The sequence below is a fragment of the Vipera berus genome, assembly GCF_964194415.1.
Source record: "Vipera berus genome assembly, chromosome: 2".
Lineage (NCBI taxonomy): Eukaryota > Metazoa > Chordata > Lepidosauria > Squamata > Viperidae > Vipera > Vipera berus.
In genome coordinates, this window is record NC_138203.1 from 27473467 (window position 1) to 27500780 (window position 27314).

The window sequence follows — 27314 nt, forward strand, 5'->3', positions numbered from 1 at the left end:
CCACCTAGGGGCTAAACTATATATTGTGGCTGGTTGCAGCCCAAGTCCCAGTACAGTTCCAGCAAGAATAAAGTATGAGTTATCCTGTACTCAGCCTCGTGTCACCATTCCTGCTCCCAAGAGCCCATGACTTAACATTGGTGACGAGGATGGGATCCTGCTTCGCCAATTAAGGGCTGAAGTCAATGAGGGGTCGGCAGCACACACCGGAGGGAAGAGGCATTTCCCCCCCTCTCTAGGCCAGCTAGTAAGCCATGCTAGCGGCCGCATGCTCAGAGGACACATTCCCTGAGCCTAGAATCAGGATCCGAAGATCGCAGGAATCTAAAGGAAGAATGCCGAAGGTCGGCAAATTAAGAGTTTGACGTGAAGCATCCGGAAGAATGGCCGTCTTACCTTTCGCAAGTAGAAAACTATCTGAGAGCAAATCAAATTGCGGAGGAAGGCCTAAAAGCCGCCACGTTGCTTTGCATGTGCAGCCCAGCAACTTTCGACCTAGCAGAGAACCTTTTCGTGCTGACACCCATCGAAGCAGTCTCATACGCAGACCTTAAGAAGTAGACCTTAAGAAGCACTTCTTAAGCAGACCTTAAGAAGCACTTCCAGCCCAAGATGTCGGAGATGGCATGGCGATTCAAATTATGACCAAACAGTGCAGCTACCCAGGGAGACAGCATCGGAGTTTATTGCGGGCCTAAGGCAGGCTGCCTTCAGGACAGAACCCTTCAGCAGAGACTGTTTGCTACACCCAATTTAACATTTTCTGAGGGACAGGATGAGGTGAGGGCCGATGAACCTGCTGGGGGTGCAGTGCAGACAGTTGAGCCCACCAAACCTTCAAAAGTCGAAGAATCGGTCCATCTTGAGGTCGCCAAATGCACTGGAGAATCATCAGAAGAAGAACCCAAAATCAACAAACTCCAAAGGCAACCCAACGCGCAACAGCCACCAGCGAGAGGACGGTTACAAGGCAGTTCTCTTACCAAGATGTAAAGGGTGTGGAGGCAACCTTATTCGCACCAACTGCAGATTTCATTCGGCCACGTGTAGAGCTTGTGGGAGAACAGGCCACATCGCGGTGGTTTGAAGAGCCTGCCAAAGACTGGCCACCCAAACACCAGTCGGAGGAACCGACTAGGAAAGGTACTGGGGCCCAGGGTCCAGTTAGTGTGGGATTCTTCAGAAGCTGGAGAAGCATTTGCTGCACCGGGGCTCGACACCCCCTCAAGCCTAAACTTAAGCTCTTAGTAGAGCTATAAGGAGTTCCATGTAAGCTGGAGTTGGACTCCGGCTCTGCAGTCTCAATCATTTCGCAAGACACATTTGACTTCGTGTGTAGGTGCAGTAACAATTGGATTAAACTAAGAGCCTCAGATATCATTTTAACAGATTTTCAAAACACTCACGTTAAAGTTAAGGGTGAAGCCACGTTATTGGTAAAATTTAAAGGGTTTTTGGGCCACCTGGATGTAATAGTAGTAGGGGGCCAAAGAATGAGTCTTATTGGACTTGATTGGTTTGATGCCTTAGGTATTCAGATTACTGGCATAAACCGGACACAAACTGCTGGCCTCATGGCAGTATGTGAAGAATACACGGATGTTTTTGATTCAACCCTAGGGACATACACTGGCCCGCCAATTTCTTTTAAGTTAGATCCTAATGTTGTTCCCATTAGGGTTAAACCTCGCAAGGTCCCCTTTGCCTTAAAGCACAAAATTGATTCCGAAATCGATAAGCTTGTAGAACAGGGCGTGTTACAGCCTGTTGATGGGGGGGAGTGGGAAACTCCTACTGTCACCCCACTGAAGTCCAACGGGGAAGTTCGCATTTGCACTGATTATAAATGCACATTAAATAAGGCCCTCAAACAACACGCTTATGCGGTTCCTGTAGTCAACCATATTTTAGCCTCTTTGCAAGGGGGAACCATTTTTGCTAAATTTGATTTACCACAGGTCTATCAGCAATTGCCAGTTGAGAAGGCCACAGCCGCGGCTCAAATGATCGTGACGCACAGAGGAGCATTCAAAGTCAAACACTTACAGTTTGGAGTCAGTGTTGCACCAGGTATTTTCCAAGGGATTATGGAACGTACACTTAAGGGTATCCAGGGCGTCTGCCCTTATTTTGATGATGTTCTTATTGCTGGGGAATCCCCAGAAGTGTTGGCCAGAAGGCTCAGGGTGGTTTTGCAGAGGCTTCATGTAGCAGGCCTCAAATTAAAGAAGAACAAGTGTAGTATTGGGGTCTCATCAACAGAATTCTTGGGTTTCCGCATTGATGCTAATGGTATTGACCCTGCTGATTCTAAAGTGAAGGCTGTTAAAATGGCTCCTAGGCCCAAGTCAAAAGGAGAGCTGCAAGCATTTTTGGGTCTCCTAAACTTTTATCACACATTCCTACCTCATAAGGCAGCAATAGCAGAGCCCCTCCACAGGCTGCTTGACAAAAAAAAACAACCTTGGAAATGGACTAACCTACATGAAAAAAGTTTCCAGGATTTGAAAACACTTCTATCAGAAAAGTCCACGGTAACTCATTACATAGAGTCTAAACCTGTATGTCTTGCATGTGATGCATCTCCCTATGGGGTGGGGGCAGTCTTAAGCCACATAGAGAAAAATGGGAAACAGGTCCCTATTGCATTTTACTCTAGGACCTTGTCCTCTGCTGAGCGCAACTATGCACAGATTGACAAAGAGGCCCTGGCCATAGTTGCTGGAGTTAAAAAATTTCATGATTACTTATATGGCAGGGATTTCACTGTCTACACTGACCACAAACCTCTGTTGGGACTGTTCACAACAGACAAACAAACCCCCCACATACTATCTCCAAGAATGTTGAGATGGTCTATTTTTTTGTCTGCATACAATTTTAAGTTAATTCATAAACCAGGAAAGGAAATGGGCCATGCTGATGGCCTCAGCAGACTACCACTGCCATTAATGGATCCAGATCCAGCTCCTGCTGCTAGAATACTGTCCATACATGACATACCTGAGTTTCCCCTCCATGCAGGGGATATTGTTGCTGAAACTGCCACAGATAAAATTCTGAGTAGAGTGTTGTCTTGGGTATACACGGGCTGGTTGGAAAAAAGTCCAGGCTCTGAATTTCAAAGTTATTTTGTCAGGAGGCATGAGTTGTCTGCACATAAAGGGTGCATTTTATGAGGAAACAGTGTCATAATTCCCACTTCCCTAAGGGACAGGGTCTTACACTCCTTACATGAAGGCCATCCAGGCATTGTCAGAATGAAAGCTTTAGCTAGAAGCTACCTTTGGTGGCCTGACCTTGATAAGGCCATCGAGGGTCAAGTCCATGGTTGTTATACATGCCAGCAATCTAGGCCTGAAATGCCTCAGGCCCCAGTTCACTGGTGGGAGGAAATGCACACTCCCTGGTCTAGTATTCACATAGACTACGCTGGGCCTTTTCAGGGGCAGCTCTTCCTGATAGTAGTGGATAGCCACTCAAAATGGCTGGAAGTAATTCCAGTTCATAACATGACTACTGCTAGGACCATCCAGGTGCTGAGAGAACTCTTTGCAACACATGGGTTGCCTGATGTCTTAGTTTCTGACAATGGGGCCCAATTCACTGCTGCTGAGTTTCAGGCTTTCCTTAGAGCTAATCTCATCAGACATGCAACTTCTGCACCTTTTCATCCATCTTCTAATGGTCAAGCTGAACGCATGGTGAGGACAATGAAGGAGGCACTCAAGTGCATTGTCACAGGTGACTGGCATCACAGATTGGCAGATTTTTTACTCTGCCAGCATTCTACGCCCTGCACTGCTACAGGTAAAATTCCTGCTGAACTACATTGGGGGAGACGTTTGATTACTAAACTGGACAGGTTGCATTCAGACAGAGTGGCAACAGAAGCCTCTCAACCAAAACCCCCAAGGGTTTTGGGCGATTGGGTTTGCGCCAGGAACTATGGTCAAGGGAATTTATGGGTTCCTGGTCAAATAACCAAGGTATCCAGACCCCTATCTTATGAAGTGGGGTTGGAGGGAGGGTGACTGGTCAGAAGACACATCAACCAACTCAGGAAAAGGTTTCCAGAACGGTCACTAAATGAGGAATGCAGCATAAGTCCCTCCCAAGGTCCTCAAACTTGCAGCCAAGCCAGCCCTCACTGGAACCACCAGGGTTTTCCCTTCTGAGCGGAGATGGAATCTGAGGAAGAACCGGGGAGCACAGAAGTGCAACATGAAACCCCTGACCAAGTGAGCCAGCCGAACATCAGCAACCGCTGTGCCTACTCTGCAGAACAGACTGACTCTGGGGTGGGCCAACCGGGTGAGGCCAGCCAGAGCGTTTTGATTCCCCTTGACACTGGAGCACAAGGGGACATGGGTCTACCCAGCCCACTGGGTAAGCTGGTAGACCACAAAGTGATGGGAACTCCAAGACGTTCCTCTAGGCCTCACAAGCCTCCTGCATACCTCACAGATTACATTGTAAAATAAAGTGATGTATAGTGTTGTAAAACTTGTACCACTAACTACATAAACTTGTGCATTGTGAAATTGCCATTACTGCAATGTAAGCCTGTTCATGAGATTTTGTTTAATCTCATTGTAGCCACAGTGAATTTATTATTTATTATTTTTATTATTATCACTACGGTTGTATGTGAGTTGATTAATAAGTCTTGACAGCTGTTAAGATTAAATCACTGTTGTCATAGTCTGGACTAAGGGGGGAGGGGTTATGTATTGGGCTTGTGGTGTTACACTGGAGAGCTAACGGCTCTCCAGCAACCTAGACAAGCCGTCTCCGGTCCTGCAATTGGTTAACTCCAGGCAGCAAGAGTGGGCTCAAACTTATTGGCTGCCACCTAGGGGCTAAACTATATATTGTGGCTGGTTGCAGCCCAAGTCCCAGTACAGTTCCAGCAAGAATAAAGTATGAGTTATCCTGTACTCAGCCTCGTGTCATCATTCCTGCTCCCAAGAGCCCACAACTTAACACATCAGTTTTAATCATTGCAGCTCCAAATGTCAGATTTCTCATGTTTAGCAGAAATATGGCAAACTTAATGAAAGATTAAATCAAAGAGGAAAGAGACAAAAATTAGAAGAAAGTACCACATAGACACATTTGAGTACTGCATGAGAAACTCAGGAAGTTATGGTAGTTCTTGTAAGCCTCACAACAAAATGGCAATAAAATCCTACAATAAAACATAATACCCAAGGCTTTTACTGCCTAATGCTCATGAACAAGTAAATGAAACAAAGAAGATACGCATAAATTTTAGTTCAGAAACATAAACACAATATATCAAATGATCAGAATATAGCAATTACCTCATTTGTTTGGACTTAAAATGATAAGAAACTAAAAACAATAATGAAAGCAGTACAATATGCAAGAAGCTGCAAAGAAGTCAATGTGGCAATCCTTTTGAGACAATGTGTATAAAAATAAAAGTTGACAAATATCAAAAACAATTGTGGGTAGAACTGTGTTATGTCAGCTTACCAAGAACCACAATATTAGAAATGAGGTACATTTTTATTTATTTTTTTCTGTCTCAAAAGTTACCATTGAGCCAAATTATATTAAACAATTTCTGGTTCCAATTTCCCTGAGTGTTTTCAACTCCTGGGAAGGTTCATGCAAATTATTTTAAAACTGTACACCTACCCTCAGGCTTAAAACAAAAAGTAACCTCTTTAAATAACAGGAAAGTATGCTGCTGATTCTTGGCATTCTGGTGCTAAATTTCAGTGATTAACTGGGAGCAGGATGTGCAAAAAGTGGATTATGTTTTTCTGAAAGATAATTTCAGAAAGTGAGAGTCAGCATTAACTATACAACCTATTAGGTTATCCTATGAGAGAAAGACAGTGCATTCTGGTGTGATTTCATGATATTTGGTGTCATCTGTTGACTATGATGTTGACTACATCTAAGGCTTATTGTAGGAATAACCGAAGGCTATTTCCTTTGGACCTGTCCATGTTCATTATCCACAACACTGTTTCTATCAGTTCTGAAATGTCCTGTACCTTTTGATACAGCTTTATAGGTAATGTAAATGTTTAACTATTCATACTTCTCTCTCTCCCTGCCTTTGTATGTGTCATGTCTTGTTTTTGCCAGTTAACTGTTTTTGATGTTAACTGAGAAATGAATATCAAACCATATTTCATTAGCTGAACTCAGTGACATGTATGCTTGCTCTGATCTAGCTATAGGAAATGATTGGAAGAGTGCTGGGTGCAAACCAACCTGGATATTAGCCACAGTAATATTCCAAAACAGCTATAGGCATAACTAATACAGTCATTCAGTCATAATTGCTGTTGACAATTCAGCAGTACTAGACCTGCTCCTTATCTGCTCAAAATGCTTAAAGAATATCTGAAGAGTGAAATAGGTAAAAATACTATCAATTCACCACAGAACACATAAATATACTTTCAATTTATATAAATTATACCAGACAAGCTAAAACTCAGAATTCAGAGGTCAGTGGAAGATACAAAGAGTAAATAAAGGCTTAATGAAAAGTATTCAAAATTTAGAAAAAACAAATAATTCAACTAACCCAATAAAGATGATAAAAAAGGATAATTAATACTCAACTGTTATTTTAGTGATGTCTTGTCCAATGAAAAGGTATGTGAAGTATTAGCAATTGTAAATAGGATGAAATGGTAGAATTAGATATTTATCTAATCATAATTCAGGGACATTTTTGTTTTAAATGTTTAAATCCCCAAGGCCAGAGCAATTGCATTCTAGAGCATTAAAAGAAATTGTAATAGTGCATGCAAATCTTTATATATTATCTCTGAGAAACTGTACAGAAAGAATAAGGTTATCATATGCATGAAATATTGCTAATTTCCAAAAAAGAGAAAAAGTTGGTTCCAATAAAATAGGGTGGTCAATCTAACTTGGATACCTAGGAATATTTTTAGGCAAATCGTAAAGAACAAAGCAGTAATCACTAGAATTGAGTATGGATTTATAAATAAGCCAAACTGACATATGTCATTTTTGATCAAATAATTTTAGTACATTATAAAACTGTAGTAGATGTAAATATCTTGATTTTAGCACAGCTTTGACAAATTAGCTTGTGAAATTCTGATTAGTAATCGAAATAACAGTGTGCTAGGTACCTCAATAATTAACTGGATGCAGAATTAGCTAAAAAATTGTATTCATTAACAGCTCCTCATTAAATTGGAGGGAGGTATTAAGTGGATGCCCCATGTCCTAGGTCCTTCAACATTTTTCTTAATAACATGGATGAAAAGATGGAGGGACTAATTATAAGTTTTACAGATAACATACAATTGCAAAGAATAGTTCATGTCCTACACCACAGAAATAAAATTCAAGATAATTACTTCAGAAAAATGAGCTGAATATAACAGCATAAAATTTAACAGACACAAATGCAAAATTATTAACTTGAAAAACAGTATGGAATGAGAAATGGTCATAATGCTAATTAGGGTCAGACAAAAGCAATAATCTGGGAATGAGAAATTGGTTCTATGAGGAAAGACTGAAACATCTGGGAACGTTTAACATTGGAAAGAAAAGGTTAAGGAGATGTCTTAATGTTCTTCAAATAACAAACAGGATGCCGTGCAAAAAAGCCCCCAAAATGGTCCTGTCACCCTTGATGAGAGACACAGCACAATAGGTTTAAATTTGAAGAAGGTAAATTCTGAGTGTTTTTTAAAAAATGTTTGTAACAATAAGAGAAAATTGACAGTAGAAACAATTGCCAAAGAAGATGGTAGATATCCTTTCAGGATGTGTTCAAGCAGAGACCAGACTACTATCTGTCATAGATGGTTAAATTTTGATCCCCGCAAACCAGTGGCCTAAATACATCTTTCTGATTCTGTCATTCTATAATCACAGTGACTGAGCCCACTTGAAATATAAAATAATAACACCTTTGCTGCCTTCTTCTGTGCCTGGAGAAACCAGCTGTCTTGAAACTAATTTCATAGGATCAGTTAGCTTTGTTGGAAATACAAGGGATTTCTTCCCACAAAATCACTGCTTTATTTATAAATGTATAAGCTGGGGAAGAACTGTATGGGAATCCAAAGAAATGTAAGTTCAACGGAACATCTGCTCCAAACTTGCTCTAGTGATAAAGTTCGTAGCCAATCATTCATTTTTTTATTTATTTCGCAAATGAGTCTATGGCTGCATGCCAGATGATGGGCAATCAAAAGTGATTGAAGGGATTCTGTGAGGACAAAATTCTCAAGTTAATCAACCTAGGCTGCTGCCTGTTATTTAGAGAGAGATTGCGCAGCCCCATCTTTAAAGGAAAAAGACTAGCTGCCTAGCCAAGTGCACTATATTTTGAATCATGAGGGATATTGTAGCTTTCATGCAAATCATTACATCTGTTATAAATGAACTTCTAACTAGGCTTCTACTTCTTAAGAAAACAGTCAGAACATGCTCCACAATTGGAGAGATAAAATATTTCATATTTCAATTACCTTGTTCAAATCAAAACTTTTCTTTGATTTTCTCAAAATCAAAACGCCAAAAATGTGTAGACAAGTACAGACAGTCTTTGACTTACAACCGCAACTGAGCCCAAATTTTCCATTGCTAAGCAAGGTAGTTTTGCCCCAGCTTATGACCTTTTATGATCCTTTGGCCACTTATGTGAATCACACAGTCTTTAAGTAAATCCAGCTTCCCCCGTTGATTTTGCTCGTTGGATGCTGGCTGGGCAAGTTACAAATGGTGACCACATGACCCTGGGACAACACAATTGTCGTAAATACATGATCATGTGACCATGGGGATACTGCAACAGTTGTAAGTGTGAAAGCCGCTCATAAGTCACTTTCTTCAATGCCACGGTAACTTTAAATGATCACTAAATAAAGGGGTGTCAGTTGAGGACTAACTGCATGCTACAAGTATAACTCCAGTGACTCTCTTGCAACTGAATGAGGATATGTATAGCCTTTTGAAGACTGGGAAATGGTTAAATTCAAAGTAGTGGATGGAGCCAGAAAAAACATGCGCACTGGTTTTATTTAAATTTAAATATAGATGTCCCTTGTATTTTGGCACATTAAACATTTTACTATGATACCACATTTTAGAGCATCTATGAAGATACTGTTTTTAAAACTGTACTTTGACTATATTTATGGGTATACACTGTAATAACAGAATGTAACTGCATTTTTTCTTCTCTCCCTCTTATATTCTATGGAGTTTGAGCTACTTCTGAGTTTCTTCCCTATATTTCCTTTGTTTTCCAGGGTTCAGCTTCACATAGTTTCTCCAAAGTCATTTCTAAAAGCCTCTACAATCTGCAGTCCCTGTTCAAAATATAAAAGCGTTTGTACAAGTGCTTTCCCTATCTCCCACTTGTTTTAACTTCCCCTAATAATTCATTGTTGTAGCATTCACATCAATTCAACATAAAGAAAGAAAAAGCAATGAACACTGGCCTTACTGCAATGCCAAGGATAAGTGAAAATGAGTTTCAGTTACCTCATTGATTTATAAACTGCATTTTAAATAGATTGAAATTATGAGTATTGTGCTGAGAAGGCTCCCCACTCATGCTTACCAAATAAGAATAAATATAAAAGATAACAGTTGCCATTGGATAAGAAAGTTGATTATAGGAGAATGGATTCCTTTCTTTTCGTTCTAGTCCTATATGAATAAATGACTCTCCTTTCCTAAGGGCTTAAAGGGTTTTGATCCATGCATGTGGAACTTGTTCTTATTGTACATGGTATATAGTTTTTGGCTTCCCTCAAAAGATGTTTCTGATTGCCCTTCAAAATGGCTTGGAAATAAGATAAGAACTTCCTTGAATCAAACTCAGCTCTGGATGATCCTACAGACAACTCTGCATAAATATGTGGTTTGCCATTCTTTAAGGGTGAGTGTTGACTTCCCAAACTACCCAATAGCTTAGAGCAGGGGTGTCAAACTCACAACATCATGTGAACTGTTGCAACATATCGCAACTTTTTTTTCCATTGCCAGCAATGGGGTGAGTGCGGTTTCGGCATGACGCATCCGGCCTGCAGGCTGGCAGTTTGACACTCCTGGCCTAGAGCTTTTCTAATCAAATGACCTTCCAACCAAGTCCTAATCTTGGTTTTTTTCTAGTATCAAACAAAGACTGCTATGTGCTGCCACCTGCTGTGATTCTTGGATATTGCATCTAATAATTGAAAAAGAAAAGGTTTAGCAATGAATCCACAACATCAGTGCTTGAAATGATGTATAGAAATCCAGCATGTACAGCAAAAAGGATTGTTTTTGTCTTTTAAAAATCTAAACTTTTCAAATCCAAAAGTCTGAATGCTATAGGTATTTTAATTTAGATGCCCAGGCTGTGAACGTTTGGATGATAAATCTGTGATCTTAAGGTACTAAATTCAGTCTATGATAAAGCTGCTGTCAGGAGCTCTAGTATCAACTCCTTATTATGATTTTTTTGCTGGCCATCCACTCAGAGCTGTTCTGAGGGTACAGCATGGAGAGGACAACTCTCCACTAAGCTCCTCAACGAACATCTACATTTCCTGAAATGAAAGAGTAATTATTAATTTTACAATAGTTTTATATTGCCCGATTCACTTTTGTTTACTGGCAGTGTATATAAAATATAAACATATATAAAGAGTAGAATACTAGAGATCAAATACAGAAACCAAAGTTTTCACTAACTTGCAGAAGACTACAGACTGCCAGGCAAATCCTGGAGGCTTGGATCTCAAAGCATGGGAACCACCACCAGAAATGGCTACCTCCAAGCAAAGTTCCTTGAATTCTCATAAGAATGAGATGTTTATAAGGATGGGATCCCTGGACACATGCACAAACTTGGAAGATTTTACCTAGAAGAGACAATCTCTATGTATGCTTGAAGTCTTTAAGTGTAAGGCTTTAAAGGTCAAAACAAGAATACTGAATTGGATGCCCGGAGGTCTTTTAGTAACCAATACAGTGTATTAAGTATAGGTGCAATACTAACATAATAGCAATCTGCAGCCTAATCACTGCATTTTGCACCAACCAAAGCTTCCAAATTATTTCCGAAGGCAACAAGAGCTGTAAATCCAGAAGGACCCAATTTATGAATCAGTTCTTTAGGGAGAGGATGAGTCTATCCATAGTTACAGTTCAAATCAATAGAATGGTTCTGTGTTTTGGACAAATAAACATTCAATTTAATTTTAGTCTAATCTTGTTTCTCCCCATCCAGACGTTCATGACATTAAGACAGCAAGTTACAGTCTTGCTCAGCAGCTTTAAAAAAGTTATAAATGTGATAGTGATGGTTCTTGTCCATTTCAGCCGAGCATCAATATATTATAGAATATACATACTTTAGATTATTTTCTGACTTCAGATACAAACGTACTTTCAAAAAAATCAAAACTAAATTAAGCATAGTGACTAAACACACAATTTATATTATAGGAAGATGGACAGTGACATTTTCTGTGATGTGTGACAAAGTTCTTCATGCTGTGAGAAGCTTTGCATGCGTCACCTCTCCCAACACATCTGTGATAATCAGCATATCACCTTTTAACTGGATGCTGGTTTGACTTCCTTGGAGGAACATTCTAATTTTATGTGCAATGCATTCCTTTCTTCAAAATGTAAGTGCTACTTTCTGTTCACCCATCAGTTGTGTGAAAAAAAATTTCTTGCATTATCTAGGTTGTTTCCTTTGGCATTTTGCTAATTCTACTGATTGGCTGGAGTGATTTCATATGTAAATTCACCAAGCCAAACTTCTTGGGTGTATACAGTATTTTCATATTTCAACTCCTTCATCTATGACTTGGTTTTAGGAATTCTGTCGTGTGTTAGATACAGTTAATACTGTGTGCTGACACTTCCTCTTTCTTCCACACCAAACATCAAGAAGGGGTATTGATCTTTTAAAAAGAAGATGTGGCTCCCTTTTTTGGCCACAGCTAAAAATATTTCTACTTATCAGATCAATTCAACAATACGAATCACAACCAGTCTTGTGAACAGGAATGGAAAAATGGGTCATTTTCACTGGTTAAACCAGCTACCCAGCATCTGCTGAATCATATTGCATTTCACAGGCTATGCAATTTTAGGCTAGCTTCAGCAGTACAGGTGAGTGTGCATGGCAGTTCTCCCTATGATGGATAATCTTGGTCCTTATCATACACACACACACACACACACACACACACACACACACAGAGTGTGTGTGTGTGTGTGTGTGTCTATCTGTAATGTTCCCTTCACCCAGCCATTTAGGTGTCATATAGATACTACTCTGTCACTGTCACTTCCAAGATTATGTGCCAATCTGAAGTGATGATTTAAGAAGGCATTAAGAGTCATGGATATTTTGATACGGAAGAGAATTTAAGCATTCTGAATGTACAGTTCTAAAAAAATGGAGCACATGGCTTTCAAAACTACTGAATTTGTTCCAAATGAGACAAATGTACTTGTAAGAACTGCTGAACCTGGTGCTCCTAAACATTGGCTATGCTAGCCAAGGACATTTGGACTTCAACAAAATTTTGGGGAATCACATGCTCTTGTTTTATACTACACAAAGCATTGGTGAAGAGGGAAGGCAAAGAAGTAGTTAAGTTTCACTCAATGTGTTCTTGTAGCTTGTTCTTGGCATTAACTAGAGAACTATGTGGCTTAAACTATGGTGTTTTGTTTTGATTTCTTTAAAACCCTGCATCTTTTGCTTCTCTTTACTGCCCCTCTCATCAGAATTACTATTTAAGACCACGATTATATTAGCCTACTGTATTTTTAAGGTGCCTTTTGTTAGAGACAAGCTGCTTTAATTTACTCCACGATTAAGGGTCGAAAGTTTTTATCACACTCAACCAGAAACTTAGCTGTTGAAGCACAGTGCCTCAGCCGTCATACGGAAGAAGTAGGTTTCCAAATCAATGTTTACCTGACAGTGTCCGCAGCAGTAATAGCAATTAGAGGGAGAGTTCTCAGGGGAAGGTTGGTGGGCCTCTGCACCATCTCTGGATCAGTCTTTTTATCCCAGTCTACCTGCTCCAGCTGTCTAAATGCCAAAGGAGGAAGCTGGAGGTTACGACAGGATAATCTCCTAACACGATACTGGTCCGTTCCTTGGAGAACCATTTCGTCTTCATTTTGATGGCACAGTGTTTCTTCTGATGCCTACAATGACAAAGATTATTTGAGTAAGTCTCTGTCACGAAATTGTTCCAAATTACATGTAAATCCTTGTATTTTAGTTTTTTTAAAAAAAATATGAAAAAGGAAAAAGTAGGACCTGATTCTTTTCATACTGAGGGGTCCTTGCTGTTCTCTGAACTTGGTTTTTTTTCTCGCAGATGTTTCATTACCCAAACTAGGCAACATCATGAGGGTACCTCAGAGAGCACCAAGTACCCATCATTTCAACCTGAGCTACAAATATTCTCCTTGATCTTTTTATTATTTTGGCAGTGCTAGAGAATTTACTATAGAATATATTTGCTTACATTAAGCAATTATATTAAGCACAGTACACAGTCTGAAAGTGTTCTCAGGAGCCTCCTTCAACCAAGCTCTGAAATTCAGTAACAGAGTACTAAGAGTCAATAGCATGGTTCCCAGTTTTAAGAGTAATGTTAATGTTTTAAGCTTCAGACATGGATTTAAAACATTAAAATAACCTTGAATAATGCTAAAGGCATGTGAAAACAAGGAAGAAAAATAAATGTAATTTCTGCACCGCTCACTTGTAAAATGCAATTTCATTGATTGTGCCTCTAGGGCATCAAAACAAGGAAGGCAGAATGTGGGTCCCAGCTATAGAAAAGTAGCTTGGCTTTGATTTAGAGAATTGTTGCATAAAACCTTAAGAGACTTTCATGATAACATTTGGGTACTTCCCAACCTTTTGGCAAAAACAGTTTTGCTACAACTGGGGTAGAAGCACAACAACCTTTTTAAGCATTACTACTGGTGCTGTAATTCAATAGTTCACAGGTTCGTAATTGTTAATGGATCTAACTTTTTTTCTCATTTTGATGCAAGTACTCCTTCCGGATCAAATTATGGCTACAACCCATAATTTGGAAGTAACAAAGACTGACTGTTTAATTTAAAACATTCAAGCCCTTTTAGTCTCACAGTCATTAATTCTTAGAACACATGAATAACAGGTTTTGTCAGAGTCCTGCAAAAAAAATCAGAAAGCAACTCATAGCACCTTTTCTGGTTAACAAATCTTATTAAAAGGCAAAGACTTTTGTGACCTTCCTGACAACAGCAGAAAGACTCTTTCTGATGTATCAGAATGTGACTTTCCATCTATGCTGGGAGATGGAAGGACTCATATATACCAATATTGGAAGAACGGGTGGTAAAATTAACAGAGTTGCTTCATTTCTTCTACCTGGAAACCACTCCTGGATATATATTTTTTTGCTTGAAACTTAAAGAAATGAAATTTTAATCTTGGGTTTTGATGACTAGACTGGCTTATGATGATAGAAATACTGTTTGTTACAGCTTATTCTAGTTCAAAGGGAAATTGATTCCTAGGTTTTTATCTGTGCTGAAGAAAATTGGAAGTTACTTTTTTCTATAGCTTTTAGTCTGCATTCCCCAATTTTGTTTTTTTTCTATCTACCCCTTTCCCCTTTTCTTTTAAATTCTTTTTACTTTGCTCTTTTGTATTTTATACTTTTGTGAAGTTTTATTTTAAAAGAGAGAGAGAAACACTGCCCTACTTCCCCAGATGCATAGAGTGACTCAATTAATGTATAATTTGAAAAGGGAGTGAAATGGGGAGAGCAGAGCAGAAAGGGAGGTTTATGCAGATGCAGACTTTTGTCCCAGTTTTTTTAATGTATAACTCAAGGCAGTAAACATACCTTATACTCCTTCCTCCTCTGGTTTTCCCAACAACAACAACCCTATGAAGTAAACTGGTCTGAGACTGAATGACTGACCCAAAATCACCCAGCTATTTTTTTCCAATATTATATACTTCAAGATTATAACATAATAAATATAATATAATAATACAATAAATGATATACGGTATAATATAATAATACATTATAATTACATTAGTACATTCCATTATTGTGTTGTATTATATTAGTATATTGTTGTTATTATTACTGCAATAATATAGCTTGCCTTGACAGTGTTGATGTCAGCCCTATCAGGTAGACCAGACAGGAAACAGACAAACTAATTTTACTTTATAGTAAAGCTACATCAACAGCACCTTGCAAGTCTGAATGTATAATTCTCTCACTATCACCTTTACAGCCCGAGAACCTAGGGAGGGCCCCTTCTGAGCTATTTGCTCCGCCCACTATGAAGCTGTGGGTACGCCATCTATTACCTGACTACTTCCTAGGTAGCACCTGTTCACTCCATCTCCCAAGGTCTTTCCTATATATCATTACAGCTACTTTTGTATTTTCTGTATATTTCTAAGTGATTATTTGCTGAGCGCAAATAATTTGAAATCTACCTTATCTTTCTGGAAAACAAATTAAAAATGAATAATTGGAAATTTAGATTTAAGCTAAATTTGTAAAGTTAGTTGAGACTAGGGCTGTTTGGTTTAGTTAAAACTAATATAGGAGGAAGAAAACATTTGCTGTGGAAATCAGAACATTGCTTCTTCTTTTTTCCCCTAAATAAATCTGTCCTTCACAGAATTCTGACAAACTTGTTATTTTTAAAATAAATTAAAGACTTGATCCCTCTATTTTCTTCAGCATAAAAAGAGTCTAAAGAGATTCTGAAGAAGTTTAATTATAATTTAAGTTGTTGTCACAATAAATGAAGTAGATCAGGATATTATTAAAAAAAGTTTGTTTTTTACTATCATTCCTAATCAATATTTTGAAATTTCATTGTAAAATACAAACAAGTATAAAAACACATTTTAATTTCTTAAGAAAACCGCAGTCTTTCTTAAGAATACTAGGAAGAGGAATGAGGCTTTTGAACTTTGGTGTGGGAGAAGTCTTTTGAGGATACCACGAACAGCCAAAAAACAAACAAATGGATCATTAAACAAATCAACCCCAAGTTCTGACTAGAACTTAACCTGGCCCAAATTGCAGTGTTCTACTTTGGACATATGATGTGAAGGCCTAGCTCTCTAGAAAAGGCTTTATTAATGGAAAGATGGAAAGAAAGAGAAGAAAAGGATGACCAGTAGCAAAGTGACTAGACTCAGTTAAAGCAGTAACAGGTACACAATTGGCAAACCTGAAAGACCAGATTAGGGACAGATTACCACAGAAAAGATTTATTGGTATCAAGTGCCAGCAACGATGGCACATAATCAAAAGGAATCTTATACATAGTAGTGAGTGGAAATAATAAAATGATGTTCTAAGGTATTACATCTGGTCCCTTGGAGGTCACTTAGTCATAGAGGTTGCAAATGACAGCATGTGCTAGGAACCATTCTTCTTTTTTACAATTGCTAATTAAAACATATTTCTAAAATCATCAAAATAAACTAATATGCTAAAGAATTCATAGGAATAGATGGCATCCTTGGAGATTACTTTGACATAATTATTGTTCATCTAGATGAGGTTTATTTTACCAGCAATCTGATGAATAAATGAGTCACAATCTGAAACCCATACCAAAGCCCATGATGGCTAAATTAGATGACTCATTCTCCAGAAATAAAGTTGAAATAAGAGAATTTCCTCCTGCATAAGAAACTTCAAATACTGCACTGTGGAGTAAGATAAGCAAATTAGCATTTGAACTGAAAGGATCTCCATAAAGCAAGACATTAGCAGTAGAGGAGGGTGTATGTTAGTTTGTGGTGGTAAAAAAACAATCAGAAATCTGCTTGCACTTTTTTCATTAAAAGGCATAAATGCTGGTGGCAGAAAAATTACTCAAAATGGCAAATTTTCTTCCACACTATAATTCTGTTGTATGAAATGAACCATTCTTTCTTATATCTTCTTGAGGTATATGATATAGATATTGATAAAGTGGAAAGAATGCTGATATACAGAATGTATCTCTCTCCCAATAAATACAATCACTAAGAATATCTTTCCTTCTACTGAACTGAGATTTAACTTTTGTATTATATAAACAGTTAAGTTAGATGTGATTTAAACAGTATACGTGAGGAAAAGCAAATCTGACAGAAGAACACGCGGGAACTTTGACAGCTGTCAAAGTTCCCCCGTACAGCGCAGGCGCCGCCGCTGACAGCTCGCGGCTGTCAAAACACCGGACCATGCGGAAGCCTAAGCTGTCAAGAGAAGACGACGCGGATTGGTCCGGATTGACGCGGCGCCAAAATGAACACTCCTGATTGGCCCTCACTGACAGCTGCCGGCTATAAAAGCCGGCGATGTTATTCTCTGTTGCCTTGCTCTAAATAAACCCTTTAATGAACTAGCCTGTCGTCCCGAGTGGTCCTTCGGCTACTTCACTGGCGACGAGGATGGGATCGCTCCGGAGCTGAAGTCACGGCCAAGGAAGGAAGTTCCTGAGCTGAAGTCACGGCCGAGGAAGAGAGTTCCCGGCAAGAGCTGTCACTGGAAGTTTTAACTTCCATAGGAGCGACCCAGGACCGGACGACATGGCAAACTTCGGACGTGTGAGGGAATTCGATACCCGCCATCCCGAGAGATGGCAATCACACCTAGGCCAGGTCGAGGGATTCCTCCTCGTCAGTAAAATCACTGACGACAGAGCAAAGGCCGCCGCGCTACTATACATCAGAGGACCTCCCGTATATGATGCTGCCGTGGGCCTGTTCAGCCCGGTGCCCATCACCGAGGTCTCCTACGCGGACCTGGTGGACCAGCTGAACAAGTACTATATGCCGGCTCGCTCAGAACTGTACTGGCGGGTCCAATTTGCCCAGAAGAAACAACGGCCAGACGAGCCCGCCAACGAGTTCATCGCTGGGGTCAGGCACGCCGCGCGGAACTGCTGTTTTCCCGACCTGGAGGACCGAATCAGAGACCAGGTGGTGATCGGACTGAGGGACGAGAGGCTGCAGAAGAAGCTGACATCCAAAACCGACATGAGCCTGGCCGAGCTGACCAGAGAAATCATGGCCTACGAGCACAGCCACAGGAAGAAGCCGACTACCACGACCCCAGAGAGCCCAGCGACCGTCTTACAAGAAAGCGCCTTCCTCAGCGACAGCGAAGAGTCGGTGGATTTCACCGACGGAGAAGCCTTGCAACGCAGAATGGAACGCAGGCAACCGAGGAGAAGTGACACTTCAGATCGCCGAAGGTCCAGGAACCCCCCTCCGCCACCGCCACGTTACGAGCAACGGGCCGCCTGTGCCAGCTGCGGGGGCAACCATGCCCGAGGAAGCTGCCGGTTTAGGAACGCTAAGTGCCACAATTGCGGGAAGACCGGCCACATCAAACCGGTGTGCCGAAGCAAGGGCCGTGACAACATCAATGATTTGGAGGCAAACTCCCCAGGTAGGCCAGCTACCCAGGCCAGCAGAGAAAAACCGCCAGGGCCCCTGGTAGAAACAATTGACAGGGTAAATAGCCTAAGCTCAAAGGTTAAGATCAGGGTAAGAATTCAGGGGGTGCCCTGCCTCATGGAAGTGGATTCAGGGTCAGCAGTCTCCTTAATTTCGCTTAAAACTTATCAGGAGATCTGTCAACAGGGAAAGGGAAAAATTCCTCTGAGGCAAACCCAGGTCCACCTAGCTGACTTCCAGAAAACCCCCATTCCTCTGGAAGGGAGGGCTAAGGTTACGGTGCAGTACAAAGAGTTCAAGGGTCCCTTAGAAGTCCTAGTTACGCCAGGGAACCGCACCGACCTGATAGGGTTAAACTGGTTCGAGCCGCTAGGAATCGCCATAACGGGGGTAAATACAATTCAATCACCCAGCCTAGAAGCCGTTTGCAACAAATATGCAGACGTCTTCGATGGCACATTAGGGAAATACACCGGTCCCCCCATCTCTTTACAATTAAACCCAGCAATCCAACCAATTAAGGTAAGAGCTAGGAGAGTACCCTTTGCCATTAAAGAAAAAATTGAAAACGAACTCGATCGCCTCATAGGTCTTGGGGTGCTCGAACCAACGGAAGGGGGAAGCTGGGAGACCCCCATAGTCACCCCTATTAAACCTAACGGGGAAGTGAGATTATGTGCGGACTATAAAGCGACCCTCAACCTAGCCCTCAGTCCCCACGCTTACCCGGTGCCAGCAGTAAGAGATGTATTTGCTTCTATCCGCTCTGGCGCCATTTTTGCCAAACTTGATCTCACGCAGGCGTATTTGCAACTGCCTGTCACTAATGACACGGCGGAAGCCCAGACAATTGTCACCCACCGCGGTGCTTTTAAAGTGAAAAGGCTCCAATTCGGCATATCGGCGGCCCCGGGTATTTTTCAGGGTATCATGGAGAAAACCCTGAAAGGAATACCCGGGGTCTGCCCCTATTTCGACGATGTTCTCATCGCCGGAGAAAACGAAGCAAACTTAGCTGACAGGCTGTCAGCTGTGCTAAGCCGACTCAGAGAAGCCGGCCTCAAGCTGAAACGGGAAAAGTGCTCTATTGGAGTCACATCCACAGAATTCCTAGGGTACAAAATAGACGGCCAAGGCATCCACCCCACCACGGAAAAACTAAAGGCTATTCAAACAGCACCCAGTCCGAAGAATAAACAAGAGCTCCAAGCTTTTTTAGGATTATTAAACTTTTACCATGCCTTCATTCCCCATAAAGCCACTATCGCGGAGCCTCTGCATAGGCTCCTGGACAAGGGAACAGTTTGGTCCTGGACCAAAATACATGAGAATAGTTTCCAATCATTAAAAAAGATTATTTGCCACAGCTCAAAGATCACCCTTTTCAGAGAAGACACCCCAATATGCATCGCTTGTGATGCATCTCCCTATGGAATCGGGGCAGTGTTAAGTCATTTATTCAAGGATGGTACACAAAGACCCATAGCCTTTTATTCACGTACTCTGTCTAAAGCAGAAAGGAATTACGCTCAAATAGACAGAGAAGCCCTAGCAATAGTCGCAGGAGTCAAAAAATTTCACGACTACCTTTATGGGAGGCCCTTTACTATATTTACAGATCACAAACCCCTTCTGGGCATATTCACGTGGAATAAAACTACACCACAGATTCTCTCTCCAAGAATTCTACGGTGGTCCACATTCCTATCAGCCTATTCCTACCAGTTAATACATAAACCGGGGAAGGAGTTAGGACACGCAGACTGCCTCAGCAGACTGCCCATGCAAAGCGAGGACTCAGATCCAGCCCCAGCTGGACAGATTTTAGCAATCTCTCAACTTCCAGATTGTCCCCTGTCCGCAAACATTATAGCTAAAAACTCAGCTACAGACAAAATACTTAGCAGAATTCTCAAATGGGCCACAACAGGGTGGCCAGCACAAAACCCACACCCCCAATTCCAGCCATATTTTAGCAGGAAAAATGAAATATCCACCCATAGGGGATGCCTATTGTGGGGAAATCGGGTCATAATACCACAGCAGAACATAAGCCAAACATTACACATCTTACATGAAGGACATCCTGGCATTGTCAAGATGAAAGCGATGGCTAGAAGTTATGTGTGGTGGCCAGGCATAGATAAAGAGATAGAAAGATATGTGGGAGGGTGCTATACCTGTCAGGCGACCCGGAACGAGCCACCCCAGGCACCAATCCACAAATGGGAAACAACAAAAAACCCATGGTCACGCATACATTTAGACTTTGCAGGACCTATCCAGGGACAGAGTTTCCTAATTGTAGTGGACAGTTATTCTAAATGGTTAGAAGTCACCCCCCTTAAGAAAACAACGTCAGAAGCCACTATACAAGCCCTAAGAAAAATATTCGCCACACACGGCCTCCCAGATACCATAGTTTCAGACAATGGCCCTCAATTCACTTCTCGTGAATTTCAGATATTCGCTATGAAGAATTGTATTAGGCTGGTCACGTCCGCGCCCTTCCACCCATCAAGTAAAGGGATGGCTGAAATTATGGTACGCTCCACAAAAGAAGCTTTAAAAAAGTTCGTCAAGGGGAATTGGCAAAGGCGACTCAGCCAATTCCTAATGTCACAACACACAACTCCATGCACAACTGGCAAATCACCTGCGGAACTAAGATGGGGGAGGAGACTGATAACACGGCTTGACAGACTGCATCCTGACACATATCCGGAAGAAAACGAACAAACCCCCCCCATCCGCACATTCAAACCAGGGCAAATGATATGGGCACGATCATACTCCGATAAAAACAAATGGGTCCAAGGGACAGTGCTACAACAAACAGGACCCATTTCTTACCTAATTTCCACACAGACTCAGGGCAACCTACGCCGCCATATCGACCAACTCAGACCCAGACAACCGCCATACACACCAGACCCCCAAACGGCGGAACTCGACCCGCCACCCCTTCCAGAAATTCTACCAAACCAAGAGGAAGAGGAGCAAAGAGACGCACCACCGGCCGATCCTGACAACGCCCCACTTCCACGTCGTTCCACCAGAAACCGAAGAGCCCCCACCTACCTAAGGGACTACCAGTGGGCAGGTTCCAACGACAGAGGGGGGGAAAACGCTCCAGGGGAGGGGTAAGGGGTGTATTATATAAACAGTTAAGTTAGATGTGATTTAAACAGTATACGTGAGGAAAAGCAAATCTGACAGAAGAACACGCGGGAACTTTGACAGCTGTCAAAGTTCCCCCGTACAGCGCAGGCGCCGCCGCTGACAGCTCGCGGCTGTCAAAACACCGGACCATGCGGAAGCCTAAGCTGTCAAGAGAAGACGACGCGGATTGGTCCGGATTGACGCGGCGCCAAAATGAACACTCCTGATTGGCCCTCACTGACAGCTGCCGGCTATAAAAGCCGGCGATGTTATTCTCTGTTGCCTTGCTCTAAATAAACCCTTTAATGAACTAGCCTGTCGTCCCGAGTGGTCCTTCGGCTACTTCAACTTTCAATGCAACTTTGTATGGAATTCTCACAGGAAGGAACAATCTACCACTTTTACTTGCATACCTAACACCTACCTAATATATGGACATTCTCCAGTGGTGGGATTCAGCCGGTTCACATCAGTTCAGGAGAAAGGGTAGCTAAATTTACCTGAATTTGGAGAACCAGCTGGCTTCTGGAAGTCCAGTCTAGACCTTGGAAGCCTCCCAGGCCTAGAACAGCCCACTGGAAGTGCATAGATGCCACTTCCGGAAGTCTGTTCTAGACCTCGGAGGCCTGGAGGAGGCATTGGAGGCCTGGAAAACACCTCCCAGGCCTAGAACGGCCCACCGGAAGTGCATTGATGCCACTTACGGAAGTCTGCTCTAGACATCAGATCCCTGCAGGAGGTCTCCCTGGCCTAGAACCGCCCACCAGAAGTGCTTGATGCCACTTCTGGAAGTCCGTTCTAGGCATCGGAAGCCCAGGCCTGCATCACATAATAGAATCGGTTGTTCAGGTATTAGAATCCCACCACTGACACTCTCCATATATTAGCATTCTACATACCAGAATATCTTTTTCCTCTGAATTAATGTTAGGCAAGGTACAAGATGGAAATCACAATAGTTTAATAGATGAAATATCACATTTTATCAGTTTGAATGACACAGCTGGCCTTACGTTCTGTGAATTGGTTTGTTGATAAAAGGCAATAAGTGGTGTTCGCTTACATAACTTCCCACTGAGAGTTACTTTCTTTGTTTCACACTGCTGTTATGATACATGACAGCTGGAAAGTTGATCCTACCCAAACATTAAAAAATTAAAAAATAAAAACAAAACACAGCCATTCATTAACTGCAAAGAGAATTGTTTCCTATTCCAAATAATTTCTTCAAGATAAAATACTTGTTTCTTTTGAATCTTTTGTGAAAATATGAGATTTCTGATTTACAGTATGCAGGCTCTACTAATATTTGGCATTGTTCATGATTCTGTTCATATGCTCAGTTGATTATCTGCCTTTTCAAGAAATTTAGCTAGACAGGCAATTCAATGAGACTAAAGATATTAATGGGTGTTGTCTGTGTATGTGTATGTGTGTCTCTGTCTTTGTGTTTGTACTTCTATGAGACAGTGTGTTTGTATTACAGAGGGATCAACCAAAGCAACTCTTCACACACTCACACCCACCCTAGCTTGATTTTTAGATTTGTGCCTCACCCCAAAACAAGGGCTGATTTTGGGGGTAGGGCTTATATTAGGCCCACCCCCAAAATAAAGCTAGGGCTTATTTTCAGGGTAGGCCTTACTTTCGGGAAAACCCTGTAGTTTGACTCAGTCTTTCATCCTTCCGAGGTCAGTAAAATGAGGACCCAGATTGTTGGGGCAATATACAGACTCTATAAACCACTTAGAGAGGGCTGTAAAGCATTGTAAAGCAGTGTATAAGTCTAAGTGCTATTGCTATTGCTATTTATTATTGCTGCTTCTAATGAGAAGTTTGGTTTTACTTCATCTTCTATTGAATTATTTGTTCTTCTTGTATTATCAGCAACTTATTCAAACACCACAATTCAAGGACATCCATTTCTGTTTGTTAACTCTTTCTTATTGTCCACCTTCACAGATATGTTACAACTATATTAATGCTCCTGGACAAGATATATTTTTGTTCATAATAATATCTCTGCACTTTAATATTTTTCCTAGATGTGTCATAATTCTTCTTTCAAGTAACAATTGTCTCTTATTTCCTGACTACAACTGTGAATTTTTGAGACAAGGAAGATTATGTCTGTCAACATTTTCTCTGACTATTTGCATAGCATTTGTGCTATTTGTAGATGCAATCTAAGGGTTTTTTTGTTTTGTTTTGTCATCAAGGCTTCTGTACATAATTTCTTTTTCACCTTCAGCAACATCTTTCTTGTTTCCAGCCATCTTTGTGAGGGACAATTTGTGATGAGTGGATAGACATAATTTTAAAAGAAATGAGAGGGCTGTAACCTTATACCCTTGTTGTATTCTAAAATTGCTTAAAAGACATTTTCAAAGTATTCTTAATGTGAAAGTTTTAAAAAGCAACTCTTTTCAGGCTGTGATTGAAGTCTTACAAAATTGGACGGCTTTAATAAATACCAGAAAGGTGTGTTATCTATTCACAGCAGTTCCAACACATTCCTGAATCATTTTGAAGCATGTTTGTTACCTAGAGTTCAGCTTACAAGTTTGAATGAATGAATGAATGAATGGTAGTTTCAAGTACAAATATTATTGCATTATTAACATAATAAGAGAGAAGGGGAAAGAAAGGTGCATTATCAACTGCCAGTGACCTCTAGTCTCCCTGGCTTCCTATATTACATTACATTTTAATGGAGGACAATATAAGGGGATTTCTTCCATGGGTATTTTGCTTCAGGAGTTATGCTATCACCATTGCTAAAAATAAACTGTATCCATGAGAAGTTGTGGGAGAAAAAGACCCAGAAAGTTTGCTTCTCTCAAATTCCACAAATTTGGTGGAAATAGTAAAAAGCTCATTTATTATAATTATAATTTGTTTAATATTTAAGTTCTTTATTTAGGTCTGGTACATGTTCTTACATTCTTTAGACCTTCCCCACCATACATCCCCTGACATTCCTTTCTGTTTTTCAATTTTGTAATGTTTCTATATGATTGTAGATATTGTAGATTGTAGATATAGTAGATTGTAGATTGTAGATATAGTTATATGACTCTGTAAAGTGCTTCTATTAGTAAAGTGCTTCTATTATAAGTATTGTCTTTAGTTAAAAGTGAACCATGAAATAGAATTGTGTGTTACAATGTATTTCCTTAGTGAAATACAAGTGGGTCTTTCTGAACTAATACAGGATGAACTCACAAGTCTAAATCATGGACAATATATTTTGTTTGCTTATTTATTAAATTTATATGCCACCCATCCCAAAGAGGCCATATTTGTTGATTAGGAAACAAGACTAGTTATACTTAGTTTTCTATTTGTGTGATGCAGGGTTCCAAATAATGAGAGAGATACTAATTATGCAAAAAGTAAAACAAGAAATTAAAATATAAAGTTGCTGTAACTATGTTGATTCAGCATTCATACAGGTATAACCCAGAAAGAGAACTGTGATGGTTGTACATTAGTCATGGCCCAATGGTTAATAGCTTCTTAAAAGCACCTGGAATACTGTATTATTTTCAGGGCCACTTGCTTAAATCACACTGTATATTCGATAGCTTAAACACTCATGCATTCCAAACTGCAGTGAAAAACAATCTCTTTAACACTTCCTCCATGCTCAGTTATGTTTCTCAAAATAGGAAAATAAACAGAAATAGTCCTAGATGTTATAAAAAGAGAAGCTATCACATGTGTTGCATTTCTGAAGGCACTGGCAATTGACATACTGTATGTATGCATGTACACATTTTACCTTTTTACCTTTATGTATGCATGTACACATTTTTATGAACATAAAAACGTACAAGAACATACAATTTCTTTCAAATTATCTTACTCTATTAACATGTCTTCTCCAAGAACTTACAATTCATCTAGTCACTGAGATGAGATGGGCAGTCTAGAAATGTGATAAACAAACAAATAAATAAATATAAATAAATACAATTAGAAATGAGGGGAAAACTTTATAATTAATTTATAGCTTATAGCTGCTAGTCATTCCATTCCTTTGAAAATAAATCAACTCTATATAGGCTTATTTTTACTGCAGTCTATATCTACCTATTTATTACATTTATATAGCTGCCCATCTGACAAGACTCTGAAGCTCTAAACATTATATTATCTGTAGTATTCAGCTTGTAAAAAAATTACCAGAGATTCCAGTCAGAGTGAATTTAAAAGATGTATTACTTTCAAATGTCTACAGTGGTTATAGAGGAATTATTTGTGGCTTCCAAGCAGTATTCCTTCTTTTTAGTTAGTTGATGAAACTGATTTTAATTATTTATATAACCCTTGGAATAATGTGCTAAATGTCATGATCTGGTAAAACCAATGGAAGATTTCACTGAATAATGTGAATTTAGCATGGAATTTTGTGGATCACACAAGAGTGCTACACAAACAGTATTCCACATTGTGGGCCTGTTTACTCTCTTATAATCCCTCCCTCTCCAATCTTTCCTGCTCTGGGGGGGGACACCAAGCAATTTCTGTAGGAAATATCTCCTCTGCCTCCCCCCCTCAAGAGAATTGGTTTGTAATCTGTACCTCTCCAGTCTCTCCACTCTGAAACGTGAGGATGTGGGGGAGAGAGAATCAGGTACAGGACAATGATTCCTGAGTACAATGACAATCATATAACTGAAGGAGGCTGTGAAGTTATAAATGAGGGCATTGGTCATAAAATTATTTTTTAGCATAGTTGTAACTTTGAATGGTTGCTGAATGAGACAATTGGTAACTGAGAACTACATGCATAGTAAATGAGGTGCCAAATATACAAGCTGTATCCAGAGGAAGCAGCAGATTGCTAACATCTGATATATAATGAAAAATGCAAGAGAGTTTCGCAAAAAAGGAGTAAATAAATATTTTTTATTTATTGATAACCACAAAAGCTTTTGACTATGCTGACCACAACAAATTGTAAAGGTAAAGGTAAAGTTTCCCCCACACATGCGTGCTAGTCGTTTCCAACTCTAGGAGCCGGTGCTCATCTCCGTTTCAAAGCCGAAGAGCCAGCGCTTGTCCGAGGACGTCTCCATGGTCATGTGGCCGGCATGACTAGACGCCAAAGGCACACGGAACACTGTTACCTTCCCACCGTAGTGGTCCCTATTTTTCTACTTGCATTTTTGCGTGCTTTTGAACTGCTAGGTTGGCAGAAGCTGGGACGAGTAACAGGTGCTCACTCTGTTACGTGGCACTCGGGATTTGACCCGCCAAACTGCCGACCTTCTGATCGACAAGCTCTGCGTCCTAACCCACTGAGCCACCATGTCCCTACAACAAATTGTAGATAGCTGTTTAAAATATGGATGTACTGGTTTATTTAATCCTCCTATTGAATAATTTGGGGGGGGGGTCACCAAGAAAATGATAAAAAGGAAATAAATGATTCAACCCCTCTTCCCCAATTGTTTGTGCTGTCTCATCATTTCAGGTTGAGGGATGTTTCCAGGGGGGATGTGAGGAAAACGTAGGAATTGTATGCCAACAGAATATAAAACCTGTGTAGTCCTCTAAAGTGTGAAGGTCATGCCAACTGCCCAGCTAAATCAAACAAGCACTTATATTGGATATAGGAAGATGCTGGAAGATCACT

General features: G+C 40.5%; 1 protein-coding gene across 5 annotated transcripts in view; it reads right to left on the minus strand.

Annotated features, from left to right (window-relative positions):
* Window positions 1–27314, minus strand: part of PDE4D (phosphodiesterase 4D) — a gene marked incomplete at its 5' end in the record, with an annotated part of 761328 nt that overhangs the window by 530273 nt on the left and 203741 nt on the right. For 4 of the 5 annotated variants that reach the window (XM_081318714.1, XM_081318718.1, XM_081318715.1 and 1 more), the window contains one exon: window positions 12977–13212. In XM_081318714.1, coding sequence (XP_081174840.1) covers window positions 12977–13212 — 236 coding nt within the window. Of the gene's footprint in view, window positions 1–12976; window positions 13213–27314 lie in introns of those variants that run through there. The other variant, XM_081318719.1, reaches the window with a different exon arrangement.